The sequence below is a fragment of the Trachypithecus francoisi genome, unplaced genomic scaffold, assembly GCF_009764315.1.
Source record: "Trachypithecus francoisi isolate TF-2019V2 unplaced genomic scaffold, Tfra_2.0 Lachesis_group11, whole genome shotgun sequence".
NCBI lineage: Eukaryota > Metazoa > Chordata > Mammalia > Primates > Cercopithecidae > Trachypithecus > Trachypithecus francoisi.
In genome coordinates, this window is record NW_022681456.1 from 28,967,843 (window position 1) to 28,979,989 (window position 12,147).

The window sequence follows — 12,147 nt, forward strand, 5'->3', positions numbered from 1 at the left end:
GGACTACAGGCGCCCGCCACCTCGCCCAGCTAGTTTTTGTATTTTTAGTAGAGACGGGGTTTCACCGTGTTAGCCAGGACGGTCTCGATCTCCTGACCTCGTGATCCGCCCGTCTCGGCCTCCCAAAGTGACTGAAGAGTTTTAACATCCTATACAGGCTTTTAAAAAATCACTTTAAAATTTAATATAACATTTAATGTATTCAACATTCTAAGACAGATTATTTTCTAAGGACTGGGTAATAAGGCCTGAAGAGTGGTTTAAGCTGCTTTGCATACCGACACCATTACCTAAATCCTCAAGTCCTTTTATAGCCTAGATAAGTGCCATAAAAAGACTCAGAACATTTTATTTCTATTGGTAATGATGACATAGATATAAAATGTAACTATTTAGAGTATATGGATATACACTATTCAACAATAGTGCTAAAACCTATTAATCAAGTTCTTTTTATTCATAGTGTGAATCCAAGATGTCAATTTTCTTTTTTTTTAAGACAGAGTTTTGCTCTGTAGCCATGGCAGCAGTACAGTGGCGCGATCTTGGCTTGCTGCAACCTCCACCTCCCAGTTCCCGGTTCAAGCAATTCTCCTGCCTCAGCCTCCAGAGTCGCTGGGATTACAAGCATACGCCACCACACACGGCTAATTTTTGTATTTTTAGTAGAGACGGGGTTTCACCATGTTGGCCAGGCTGGTCTTGAACTCCTGACCTGGTGATCGGCCTGCCTCAGCCTCCCAAAGTCCTGTAATCACAGCCCTGAGCCACTGTGCGCGGTCGAGTGTCAGTTTTCATAATAAAGTCACAATGTACAGCAGCCTTAATAATATCTTGTCTGAAATACAGCTAATAAAGGATATCTAGGATGCCATCACCAAAATAACTAAATTATTCAAGATCTGCAAAACTTCCCAAGTGCCCCCTAAATAAGGAACTGGGAGTATTGCTGACAACAGTATCTAACGGGCAACAAGCACAACACTCACCTTGACAGTGGAACCTGCATAGAGCCTCTGAGCCAGCAATCTTCCTGCCTGGATTGCAACTGGGGTGAGCTCCACCTTATCCTCCAATATATCGCCAATGGCATAGATGTAAGGCACATTGGTCTGTTCTTCATCTGTGACAGGTATTTTTCCAGTCCTGCAATTTTATACAGTTAAAAATAATCATTAATTACCATTATTAATTAAGGAGAACAAAATCCTCTGTTTTCCCAGGGAAGCCCAAAATTGTGACTCTAGCTGAGGGCAACGTTCTAATGTATTAAAAATATAACAAAACAGCTCAAAGGAACAAAATAGCTTTTCATGACAATTCTGGTCACTATTCTGAAAATCAAAGAAACAAGAAAACTAAGAAATTTTAGAATGGAAGAACTCCAACACAGTGGCTAAGAGTGAGGATTCTAAATTATAACTCCCCCCAAAATGGAAAAAGAAAACAAACAGGAAATACTAATGTGAATGGCACTGGAAGAGAAGTTTTCTAGTCGAGCTCTTCAACTATGGTAAAAATTAGCTTTAAAAAATCTAAAATTCAGCCAGGCACAGTGGCTCACACCTATAATTCCAATACTTTGGGAGGCTGATGTGGGTAGATCACCTTAGGCCAAAAGATGGAGACCAGCCTGGCCAGCATGATTATAGGTGTGATGACAGGCACCTGTAATCCAGCTACCAGGGAGGCAGAGGCACAAGAATTGCTTGAACCCAGGAAGCGGAGGTGGCAGTGACACGAGATTACACTACTGCACTCCAGCCTGGGTGACAGAGTGAGTCTCTTGTCTCAAAAAAACAAACATACAAACAAAAAACTAAAATTCTATAATTGACCAACGCTGTAAATAACTGAAATAGTATTAACTATGACATAACAGACCAGGCACAGTGGCTCACACTTGTAATCCCAGCATTTTGGGAAGCCAAGGCAGGTGGATCACCTGAGGTCAGAAGTTCAAGATCAGCCTGACCAACAGGGCGAAGCCCCATCTCTATTAAAAATACAAAAATTAGCCGGGCATGGTGGTGCATGCCTGTAATCCCAACTACATGGGAGGCTGAGGCAGGAGAATGGCTTGATCTCAGTGGGCGGAGGTTGCAGTGAGCCGAGATCACACCATTGTACTACAGCCTGGGAGACAAGAGAGAAACTCTGTCTCAAATAAAATAAATAAATAAGTAAATAAATAAATATGATATAATAAAGGTTTTTTCTTACTTTTCATTTATCTTCACCCCTACAGTTTCTAAGCCAATTTTTCTTGTGCAAGCATCTCTTCCTATTGCCAGCAACACCTGAAAAATTATTAATATATTAGTGACTAATAACGAAAAGGCTTTGCATTTATTACTTAATCATATTTTTCTCTGCTTACTAAGCTAATCTGATTTCATTTTTCAAACTCGGAAATATTTCACTAAGAAAATAATGCAAGAGTTTAAATAAATTTAAATCTTCAGAAAAAATCCTTTGAACATATATATTAGAAATTATTTTCCATTTCTTATTAGGAAAAAGAGAATTCATAATTAACAAACCTATCCAAGTTTAAAGACAACGACATCATAGTGTATAACTAAATTATTTTTTAAGTGGTTGTCTGGGGAGATGAAAGAAAATAACACAGGACAGAAATTCTGGCTCATTTAAAAATTCTGTTGCCTTTGTATAGCCATTTGACTAATAATACTTTAAGTTATAGTGGAAAAAATCTGAAGCCATACCTTTACCAAAACAATTTTTTTTTTTTTTTTTTTGAGACAGAGACTCGCTCTGTTGCCCAGGCTGGAGTGCAGTGGCACAATCTCGGCTCACTGCAATCTGCGCCTCCTGGGTTCAGGCGATTCTTCTGCCTTGGTCTCCCGAGTAGCCGAGACTACAGGCGAACGCCACCACATCTGGCTAAATTTTGTATTTTCAGTAGAGACAGGGTTTCACCATGTTGGCCAGGATGGTCTCAATCTCTTGACTTCGTGATCCACCCGCCTTGGCCTCCCAAAGTGCTGGGATTACAGGCGTGAGCCAACACGCCCAGCCACCAAAACAAATTTTAATATTATATGTTACTGAGATGTCTTAGAATGGGCATAGAAAGAGTACATTTGGAAATCACTAAGAGCCATTTTAAGTTCCTATAAGATACCCAATAAGCATGTTATTTGCTTTCTGATAAAGTATTAACCTGGGCCCATTCCTTACCGTATTATACTCTCCTTCAATGATTTCCTCACTATTGGTGGACTGAGCTACTACTCTGAGTCGGCCTGGCGTCCCCGCTTCAATTTGTTCAATCTGTAAGAGTGATGAAGTTTTACTGTGAAATAAGGACATTTATCAAGTTGGATTATCTACCTTCCCCTTCCATCTGGTTAACCCAAAGTTAAAATATAAAATCTTGCTTGATAGGTCTTTTATGTCCCATCTGCCTCACTTAACATTATCAGGATGATAAATGATTATCTCCTTCTTTTTCACTGCTCAATGTTGTTTGCTAGAAGGGCTTTCTTTTAAAGAGTTCTCAAACAATAAAATTCAGAGAAAAATGGGGGAAAAAAGCAAGCTACACAAAGCACACTACCATCCCTAAAATCAAACCAACGACTTACTGCTTTTCCCAGGTTTCTATCTTGTGATTCACCCAGAACCATTAATCCCATGGAGGGCAACTGTTGCCCAAATTCAGAGATTCTCTTTTGACTACAGATGCTCAGCTTTCATTGACAACAAAGGATAGATTAAATTAGAGTAGGTCAATAGTGATATGGGTAACAGCTAGAAAGTCTTAAAAATCGGAGTGGGCAAGGAGATGTGGGTGTTTATCAGAACCAGGGGTTGTTTTCAGTTGTTAAGGATGTAGAAAGAAATGAGCAAGCCCTGATACTTGAGTGATGGCAGATGAGAATAAATATATCAACCCGCTACACATAGATGTCAACGACAACCTATAGACTAGGTTTAATGACTTAGAAACCCACCTGGAAAACTATCCAGGGTTATTTTATTTGACACCAATAAATAATAAAAATTTCCTTCCTGAATTCCCTTTCCTTCTTATATAGTTAAATAAGCCTCTCTGAACATAGTGGAAAAGTCTTTCTTGTTTAACTTTAATTAAAATGTTCTAATCCTTGGAAAAGAGCTTAACTGGTCCATTGCTTAAGATTAGTTTGGAAACATTAAGGGCCTCATCCCACCTCCACCCTTATTCGCTTTTGTACTTCAATCAGGCCTTTTTTGTATCTAGAACAATATTTCTTCCCACAGAGCCTTTCTACACATACTACATTCTCTGTAAAAAAATGTACCCTCTCCCCACTCTCCACAGAAGGTTCCTTCCATTCGGTCATTTTATAATACAGCAAGAGTTTAATACCCAGCTGTGGGAATCAGATACTCTGGTAACTCTATTTTACTAGGAATAGTCCACCAGGTTTTCAAAAGGGTCCACAACTCCCCAAATGTTAAAAAAATATATATATATAGGAGATGTTACTTTCTATCAGTACAGCATATACATACAACTATTGTTTACTGTTGTTATGAATCATAGCTCTACTGCAAATATAGCATATATACCTCTACTGCTACAGGCCAGGCGCAGTGGCTCAAGCCTGTAATCCCAGCACTTTCGGAAGCTGCTCTGGGAGGACCACTTGAGGTCAGGAGTTGAAGATCAGCCTGGCCAACATGGTGAAAGCCCTCTCTACTAAAAATACAAAAATTAGCCAGGTGTGGTGGCACACACCTGTGGCCCCCAGTTACTCAGGAGGCTGAGGCAACAGAATCGCTTGAACCTGGGAGGCAGACGTTGCAGTCAGCCAGGATTGGACTACTGCACTCCAGCCTGGGTGACAGAGCCAAACTCTGTCTCAAAAAAAAAAAAAAAGTAAAAATAAAAAACAGCTACAGTAATCAAGCACTGACAGCTTCCAGGAAATTTGTGCCTTAATCTTCACAACAATATTATGAGATAGATTCACTTTAGACTTACTCTCTACCAGGTACTTTTCTAATTACTTTGTAAGTGTTGGCTAATGCAATTCTCACAAGAATTGTTAGATGCTGTTATCAACCTCATTTTACAGAAGAAACAGGTTCAGAGAGGTAACTCTTCCAAAGTCATAGAGCAAGAAACTGGCAGAATAGTATGTGAATTCAGGTCGTTCCAATCCCAAAGTTCATATTCTTATCTATCAGCATTAGGAGATCCATAGTCACATACACAACTCAAGTCAACTCACTGAGAGATGAAAAAAAAATGACAACTATAATTCCTTAAGTTTAACAAAATAGTCCCACCATTTTCCCTGCACTAGAGAAAATTATCTATTAGTCTGAGATGTACACTAAGTGTTCAATTTTGTCGCTCTTATGTATCAAAACATTTCTGATGTTAACAAATCCCAGGTGTGACTTGGCATAGTATCAGATCTTTTCAAAAGATTAAAAGAGCGAAAAAGGTTAGTACACATAAATAAATGAGATAAGCGGGATGCCAGAAGTATGTAGTGTTTATATTGAGACTGTACCATATACCACGGGGGAAATGTCCTATGGGGAGCCAGGGAGTGCAGGTAGGGTCTAGTCTTGAACTCTTATTTAAATCTCTGGTGCATATGAAGAAACAAAGGATTAACAGACCAAAGATGACAAAGGAATGCACAAAGGAAAGCGTTAAACAGAAGAGAACAGAAGAAAACCAAAAGTGAGAAAGTTGACAAAGGAAGACATTATTAATCTATAAATAAGAACAAAGCTATATAGGTGTTTAGATGGTAGGGAGGTACAAGTTTATATACCAGCATACAGCAGTAGGGGAATCAGCATTCCTGATGGTTTATAATGCTCAAAGGATGCTTCCACCACCAACTCAACTCTCTTTTTGCCTTTTACCATGACTGTAGAATCAACAAACCTACAGGCAAACCCACTTACTTTAATTGGTACAAACTGTCTTATAAACTTGATGCCATGTTCTTCCATGTGTTCACCAATTTTGTTGGCCATGTCCTGGTCAAATCCTCTAAGAAGAATGGACCTAACCATAACAGTGACATCTAAACCAATACCAGCAAGAAATCCAGCACACTCCAAAGCAACATAGGATGCTCCAACGACCAGGGTCTTACCCGGGCAGTAAGGCAAGGAGAAAAGATCATCACTGGAAAAAGAAAAAAAAAGAAAGAAAGAAGAAAAAAAAAGTTCCTATATGAATAATTACTAAATCCAAGTACACATTTTTACTTTGATAAGAACATACTTTCAAGATGATAAACATTCTACTAGCTACACACATGAATACATGAGAAGGTTTTATAATTCTTAGATACCCTTTCTTGCCACTCAGTTGCTTTAGGAGTAGCTCAAGCTACCCATAGCTAAACACAGCAAACTGTGTGACTTCTGATATTAGTCAGTTAGTCCAATTCATCTTCACACTAAATGATTTTGAGCTGTTTGGAATAAATCATAGATTTGCAAACCCTAACCTCCATCCTCATGCCACCATTCAGCTCTCTCTGAGGTGGAAAAACCTGTGTTACTTGTCCTCAGCTGAAACATCAATTATTATTAAGAATGTGGACAAGAATGGGGGGGGAAAACTTTCAATATTTTATAATATAAAAGTCAACTATAAAAAGTAGAACCTGACAAAAGTCTTCTAGTTGAGCTAGGGACACAGAGATCATAAAAGCATTGTTAGAGAATGAGTTTTTAAAAAATATCAGAAGGGGGCCTGCTATTGTCTGAATGTCTATGTACCCCCAAAATGCATAGATTAACATCCTAAACCCCAAGGCAATGATATCGGGGTGGGGCTTTTGGGAGGTGATTAGGCCATGAGGGCAGAGCACTTATGAATGGGGCTAATGGCCTCATAAAAAATGCCCCTGAGACCTACCTCTCCCCCTTCCACCATGTGAGAAAGGATAAAAGCATATACCAAAAAGAGCCTTAAGGAGAAGAGTAACTTATAACACAATCAGAAACTCCCGAGCAAAAAGGATCCAAGAAGTCACATTTACCAACACTCTGTCTTAGTGACTTCATAATTGAAAGCTCCTGAACAATGTCACCAGTGTTACCATTTGACAGGCAAAAATAAACCACACAACAAAACATCTCCTTGCTTGACTCATTTCAGGAGGTCCCTTCTACACTGACACTGTAACCATTCAAACAGCACTGAGTAGGGTCTACATTCTGATAAATCTAAATGACCTGCCAGCCTTTAATTCTTTTAGCAGCCACTCTGCAAGGGTTAAAGGGTAAAATATATGATCCTCATTTTACAAAATCTAAATGTATAATATATGTATCATACCTATTTTACAAAATGTGAATATCCATTGATTACATACTTACATACTCATACATGCATAAATTTCAAATACAAATGCAAATATAAATCTATACTTGTATGTTGTTAGTGATACTAATTCTGTGTAGCAAGATGACCAATGTTTGGTTTTCAATATTTAAAATGTTCTCCTTTAAAATCATTTTTTCTTTTTCTCTCTCCCAAACCCCTGCCCCCAAAAGAGGGCACAATGTGGCAAAGAAATCTGTCCGAAGTCCAAAAAATTGACGACGTGGGTTTGAAGAAAAATGTGAAAGCAAAATCCACAATAGGTTTTTCTTTTCCATCCTGTTTTTTTTCTTTACCTGCTAATGCAGTATTCTTTGTCACCAGGGATGCCCAAGTAACGTGGTCTTTCACCAGTGGCAATGAGAAATCTCTCTGCTGAATAAATTTTTTCTTTGCCTTTATTATTTGTTGCCTACAAAGGAACCAATATGAAAACCTTATTAAGTAATCATTCCTCAGAATTGTAAACTTCATAGTTAACAAAGGCCATTCACTACATTGTCTCATTTCATCCTCATAATGAGGACAATAATATAGTAAAAAGGATAAATTAAGACTGAGTAGTTAACAGACTTGCTCAAAGTCACAATGCTAGTAAGTGCCAGAGCCAAACCTCAAATCCAGGTGGTCTGGCCCAGTACGCTTACATTTTACCATACCTCCACACAAGGCCCCATAGGATGATATGACAGCAAAATCACCAAACTAGATAGTCTGGGTCACAGTGGCTATTACTTTTATTATAATACTTTAACATTTTCCAACCAAAGCTTTAAAAAAAAAAAAACAAACTAGTCAGGATGTCACATAATTACCTTAATCCTGTGAGGACCAATAAACTGCCCGTAAGCATTCTCATAGACAACTTTTTTCTCCCGCAGTGCTACTCGGTAGCCCCAATTCAAAGAGCCAATGTGATTCTGTACAGCTTCTATCATTCTGTCCCAATCATGCTTAACTGTATAAGAAAATAAGACAAAATCTTGTTTGGCTTTTCAACTCCTGGCAAAGATCATTTCTCAATAATTACTCAAGTGAAATACAAGGAGCAGAGCTCTAAAAGGCAATCTAAAAGGGCAAATCCTCCATTTTGAGCACATATGCCACTTTTTCATCTTCAAATATTCTTTCTCTCTCTTTTTTTTTTTTTTTTTTGAGGCGGAGTCTCGCTCTGTCGCCCGGACTGGAGTGCAGTGGCCGGATCTCAGCTCACTGCAAGCTCCGCCTCCTGGGTTTACGCCATTCTCCTGCCTCAGCCTCCCGAGTAGCTGGGACTACAGGCGCCCACCACCTCGCCCGGCTAGTTTTTGTATTTTTAGTAGAGACGGGGTTTCACCGTGTTAGCCAGGATGGTCTCGATCTCCTGACCTCGTGATCCGCCCGTCTCGGCCTCCCAAAGTGCTGGGATTACAGGCTTGAGCCACTGCGCCCGGCCTTCTTTCTCTTTTATAAGACTAATACAGTTAAATAATACAAGACAGATCTCCTGACAATTTTAAACTAAAATAACAATACACAAACTTTTCCCTTCTTTATCTAGAAATGAACTTGAATTTTACTGATTTCTGGGATATATTAAGGCTTAGGATTCTCTGTAAGAAAATCCAAGAGGCCGGGCGCGGTGGCTCAAGCCTGTAATCCCAGCACTTTGGGAGGCCGAGACGGGCGGATCACGAGGTCAGGAGATCGAGACCATCCTGGCTAATACGCTGAAACCCCGTCTCTACTAAAAATACAAAAACTAGCCGGGCGAGGTGGCGGGCGCCTGTAGTCCCAGCTACTCGGGAGGCTGAGGCAGGAGAATGGCGTAAACCCAGGAGGCGGAGCTTGCAGTGAGCTGAGATCCGGCCACTGCACTCCAGTCTGGGCGACAGAGCGAGACTCCGTCTCAAAAAAAAAAAAAAAAAGAAAATCCAAGAGATTCTGATGTAGCCAAGTATGGAGTTACTAAACTAGTAACAGTGTTTATGCCAGGGGCTGGCAAACTGAAACCATGGGCCAATCCAGCCCATCACCTTTTTGTAAATAAAGTTTTATTAAAATACAGCCATGCTTATTTATTTCAATGTTTTCTAGTGCTACTTTCACACTACATGGGCAGAGTTAAGTAGCTACTAGAGACCCTATGCCCCAAGAATCCTAAAATATTTACCACCTAGCCTTTTATGGAAAAAATTCACTGACAGTTCATTTAGACAGAATTTTAAGAGTCTATCACATTTCCCTCCAAACTCCCATATCTCATCAAAGAGAAAACGTTTTTATTCTTTTTGATTCTGTCATAATTAAATTAATCCTCAGGTCACTAAAGTAATATTAAATTTCAAAGGATAAAAATCAACCCCTGGGTATTCAATAATCTCTCTTTTTTATTCCTCGCCCAGACAGAATCTTGCCCTGTTGCCCAGACTGGAATGCAGTGGCTCAACCTGGGCTCACGGCAACCTCTGACCCCCCAACCCCAGGGTTCAAGCTATTCTCGTGCCTCAGCCTCCCAAGTAGCTGGGATTACAAGTGTGGGCCACCACGCCCAGCTAATCTTTTGTAATTTTAGTAGAGACGCAGTTTTGCCATGTTGGCCTGGCTGGTCTGAAACTCCTGACCTCAAGTGCTCTGCCCACTTCAGCCTCCCAAAGTGCTAGGATTACAGGCATGAATCATTGCACCCAGCCTCAATAATCTCTTCTTTAGAGACAGGGTCTCACTCTATTGCCCAGGCTGGAGTGCAGTGGTACAATCAATCATAGCTCACTGCAACCTCGAACTCCGGGGCTCAAATTATCCCCCTGCTTCAGCCTCCTAAGAAGCTGGGACTATAGGAGAGGGCTTCTATGCCCAATTAATCTTATTTTTTTTTTTTAGAGACAGGGTCTTGCTTTGTTGCCCAAGGTAGTCTTGAACTTCTGGTCTCAAACTTATCCTTCCCCTTGACCTCCCAAACTGTTGGGATTACAGGCATGAGCCACCTGGCCCAATAATCAATATCTTATAAATGACTAGGGAAATAAATAAGATACAGGTAAATATACTCTAGTGGTAGGCAGAAGACAGGTCCTAGGGCAGCTGTGGTTTAGAAGGAAGAAGAGAATCAACATATATTGAAAGCTTCTCTCATTGAAATGAGGAATGTGAGTCTCTAATTCAGTGGGCAAGTAGACTGGCTATACAGTAAGTGTTGAAAACAGGCTTACAACACTTACTGGCCAGCCTCTGGAAGTGGGAATGACAGCACAAAAAACTGATTTATAGTCTCCAAGAGAACAGATAGATCATGGATATTGAATTCATATGATCATAATATGTTAGAATTAGAGCGAACCTTAAGAGATTGGTTCAACTGAAAGAAACAAAAAAAAGTAACTGCAGATGCCACTGTGGTTATGGTTCTAGAGGACCAGGTAGCTTGTGGGTGGGGAAGGCTGCAGGAAGGTTGGACTAACCTGCCTGCCTGGCCTGTCTACCACCCCTACAAAAGTCTCAGGACTTGCTGTTTCTCTACTAGGAGTGGAATAGAATAGTATATAACTCACCTACACATGCTAATCATCTAAGCTGCAGTAATTACCAATGTTTTACAAAACTTCTTCTTATATCCCTCCCTCTCTTAAGGATCTGAGCAAACAATGTGATCCCAACATTATAAAACTTTAAAAGTTAGTGATTTTCTAAGATTCCAGACTTGGAAAAGGTACTATTATCTTAAGTAGGAAGTAAAAGCATCAAGAAAAGAAGCATAAGTAGTTTGAGTGAGAGCAAAATTTTTCCAAGCATGTATTTATGCCTTATCTTTACATTTAATACACAATTAAAACCCTGAAAAAGCCACAAAATAGTTTAACTTGGCTACCGGCTGGAGTATTTTCCCTCAAATGCTCCATAATGCATAGGTCTCAAACCTCAAATCAGATAGGGGTTGGAGTTTCACTCTTCACAACAGAGTGGCATATGTCATAAACTAGCCAGGAAGCTATGCCAAATCTCACTTTATTCTTCTACTAGATAATGCAATCTACTTTCTAAAATTAACGATTCTGCCGGGCATGGTGGCTCACGCCTGTTAATCCCAGCACTTTGGGAGGCCAAGGCAGGCGGATCACGAGGTCATATCGAGACCATCCTGGCTAACAGGGTGAAACCCCGTCTCTACAAAAAATACAAAAAATTAGCCGGGTGTGGTGGCAGGCGCCTGTAATCCCAGCTACTCGGGAGGCTGAGGCAGGAGAATGGTGTGAACCCAGGAGGCGGAGCTTGCAGTAAGCCGAGATGGCGCCACTGCACTCCAGCCTGGGTGACAGAGTGAGACTCTGTCTCAAAATAAATAAATTAATTAAATTAAATTAACAATTCCAATCTCTTCAACTCGTCTAGGGTTTCTAGAGTACTCTAAATATTTTTAATCCAACAAAGTCTAACCACCCCCTCCTCAACAAACAACCCCCACCCCCCTACAATATTGGCTCATGAAACAAGACTTCTTTGGAGGAAGAAAAATGCAACAGCTTCAAAAGAAAGCAAATGCAATTAGTACTTCCTTACAAATTATAAACATTGTATGATTTCTCACAAACACTACATGACAATATATTCAAAAGAATTCTAATTTTATATTATAGAAATACCATAACCCAAATGCAGTATCTGTTGTTACCATAACTACGTAAATACTTGACAAAGGATAACTCCAGTGATTATATCCATCAAAAATGTAAACAATAAAAACAACTAGGCTATTTGCTCTCTTCATGAAAATTGATGATGCATTACAAAGACTG

General features: G+C 39.8%; 1 protein-coding gene across 10 annotated transcripts in view; it reads right to left on the bottom strand.

Annotated features, from left to right (window-relative positions):
- Positions 1-12,147, bottom strand: part of TXNRD1 (thioredoxin reductase 1) — a 136,922-nt gene that overhangs the window by 18,434 nt on the left and 106,341 nt on the right. For all 10 annotated transcript variants that reach the window (XM_033220823.1, XM_033220833.1, XM_033220826.1 and 7 more), the window contains 6 exons: positions 8,191-8,333; positions 7,672-7,787; positions 5,941-6,166; positions 3,205-3,297; positions 2,224-2,300; positions 990-1,146 (listed from right to left, as the gene is read on the bottom strand). In XM_033220823.1, coding sequence (XP_033076714.1) covers positions 990-1,146; positions 2,224-2,300; positions 3,205-3,297; positions 5,941-6,166; positions 7,672-7,787; positions 8,191-8,333 — 812 coding nt within the window. The remainder of the gene's footprint in view (positions 1-989; positions 1,147-2,223; positions 2,301-3,204; positions 3,298-5,940; positions 6,167-7,671; positions 7,788-8,190; positions 8,334-12,147) is intronic.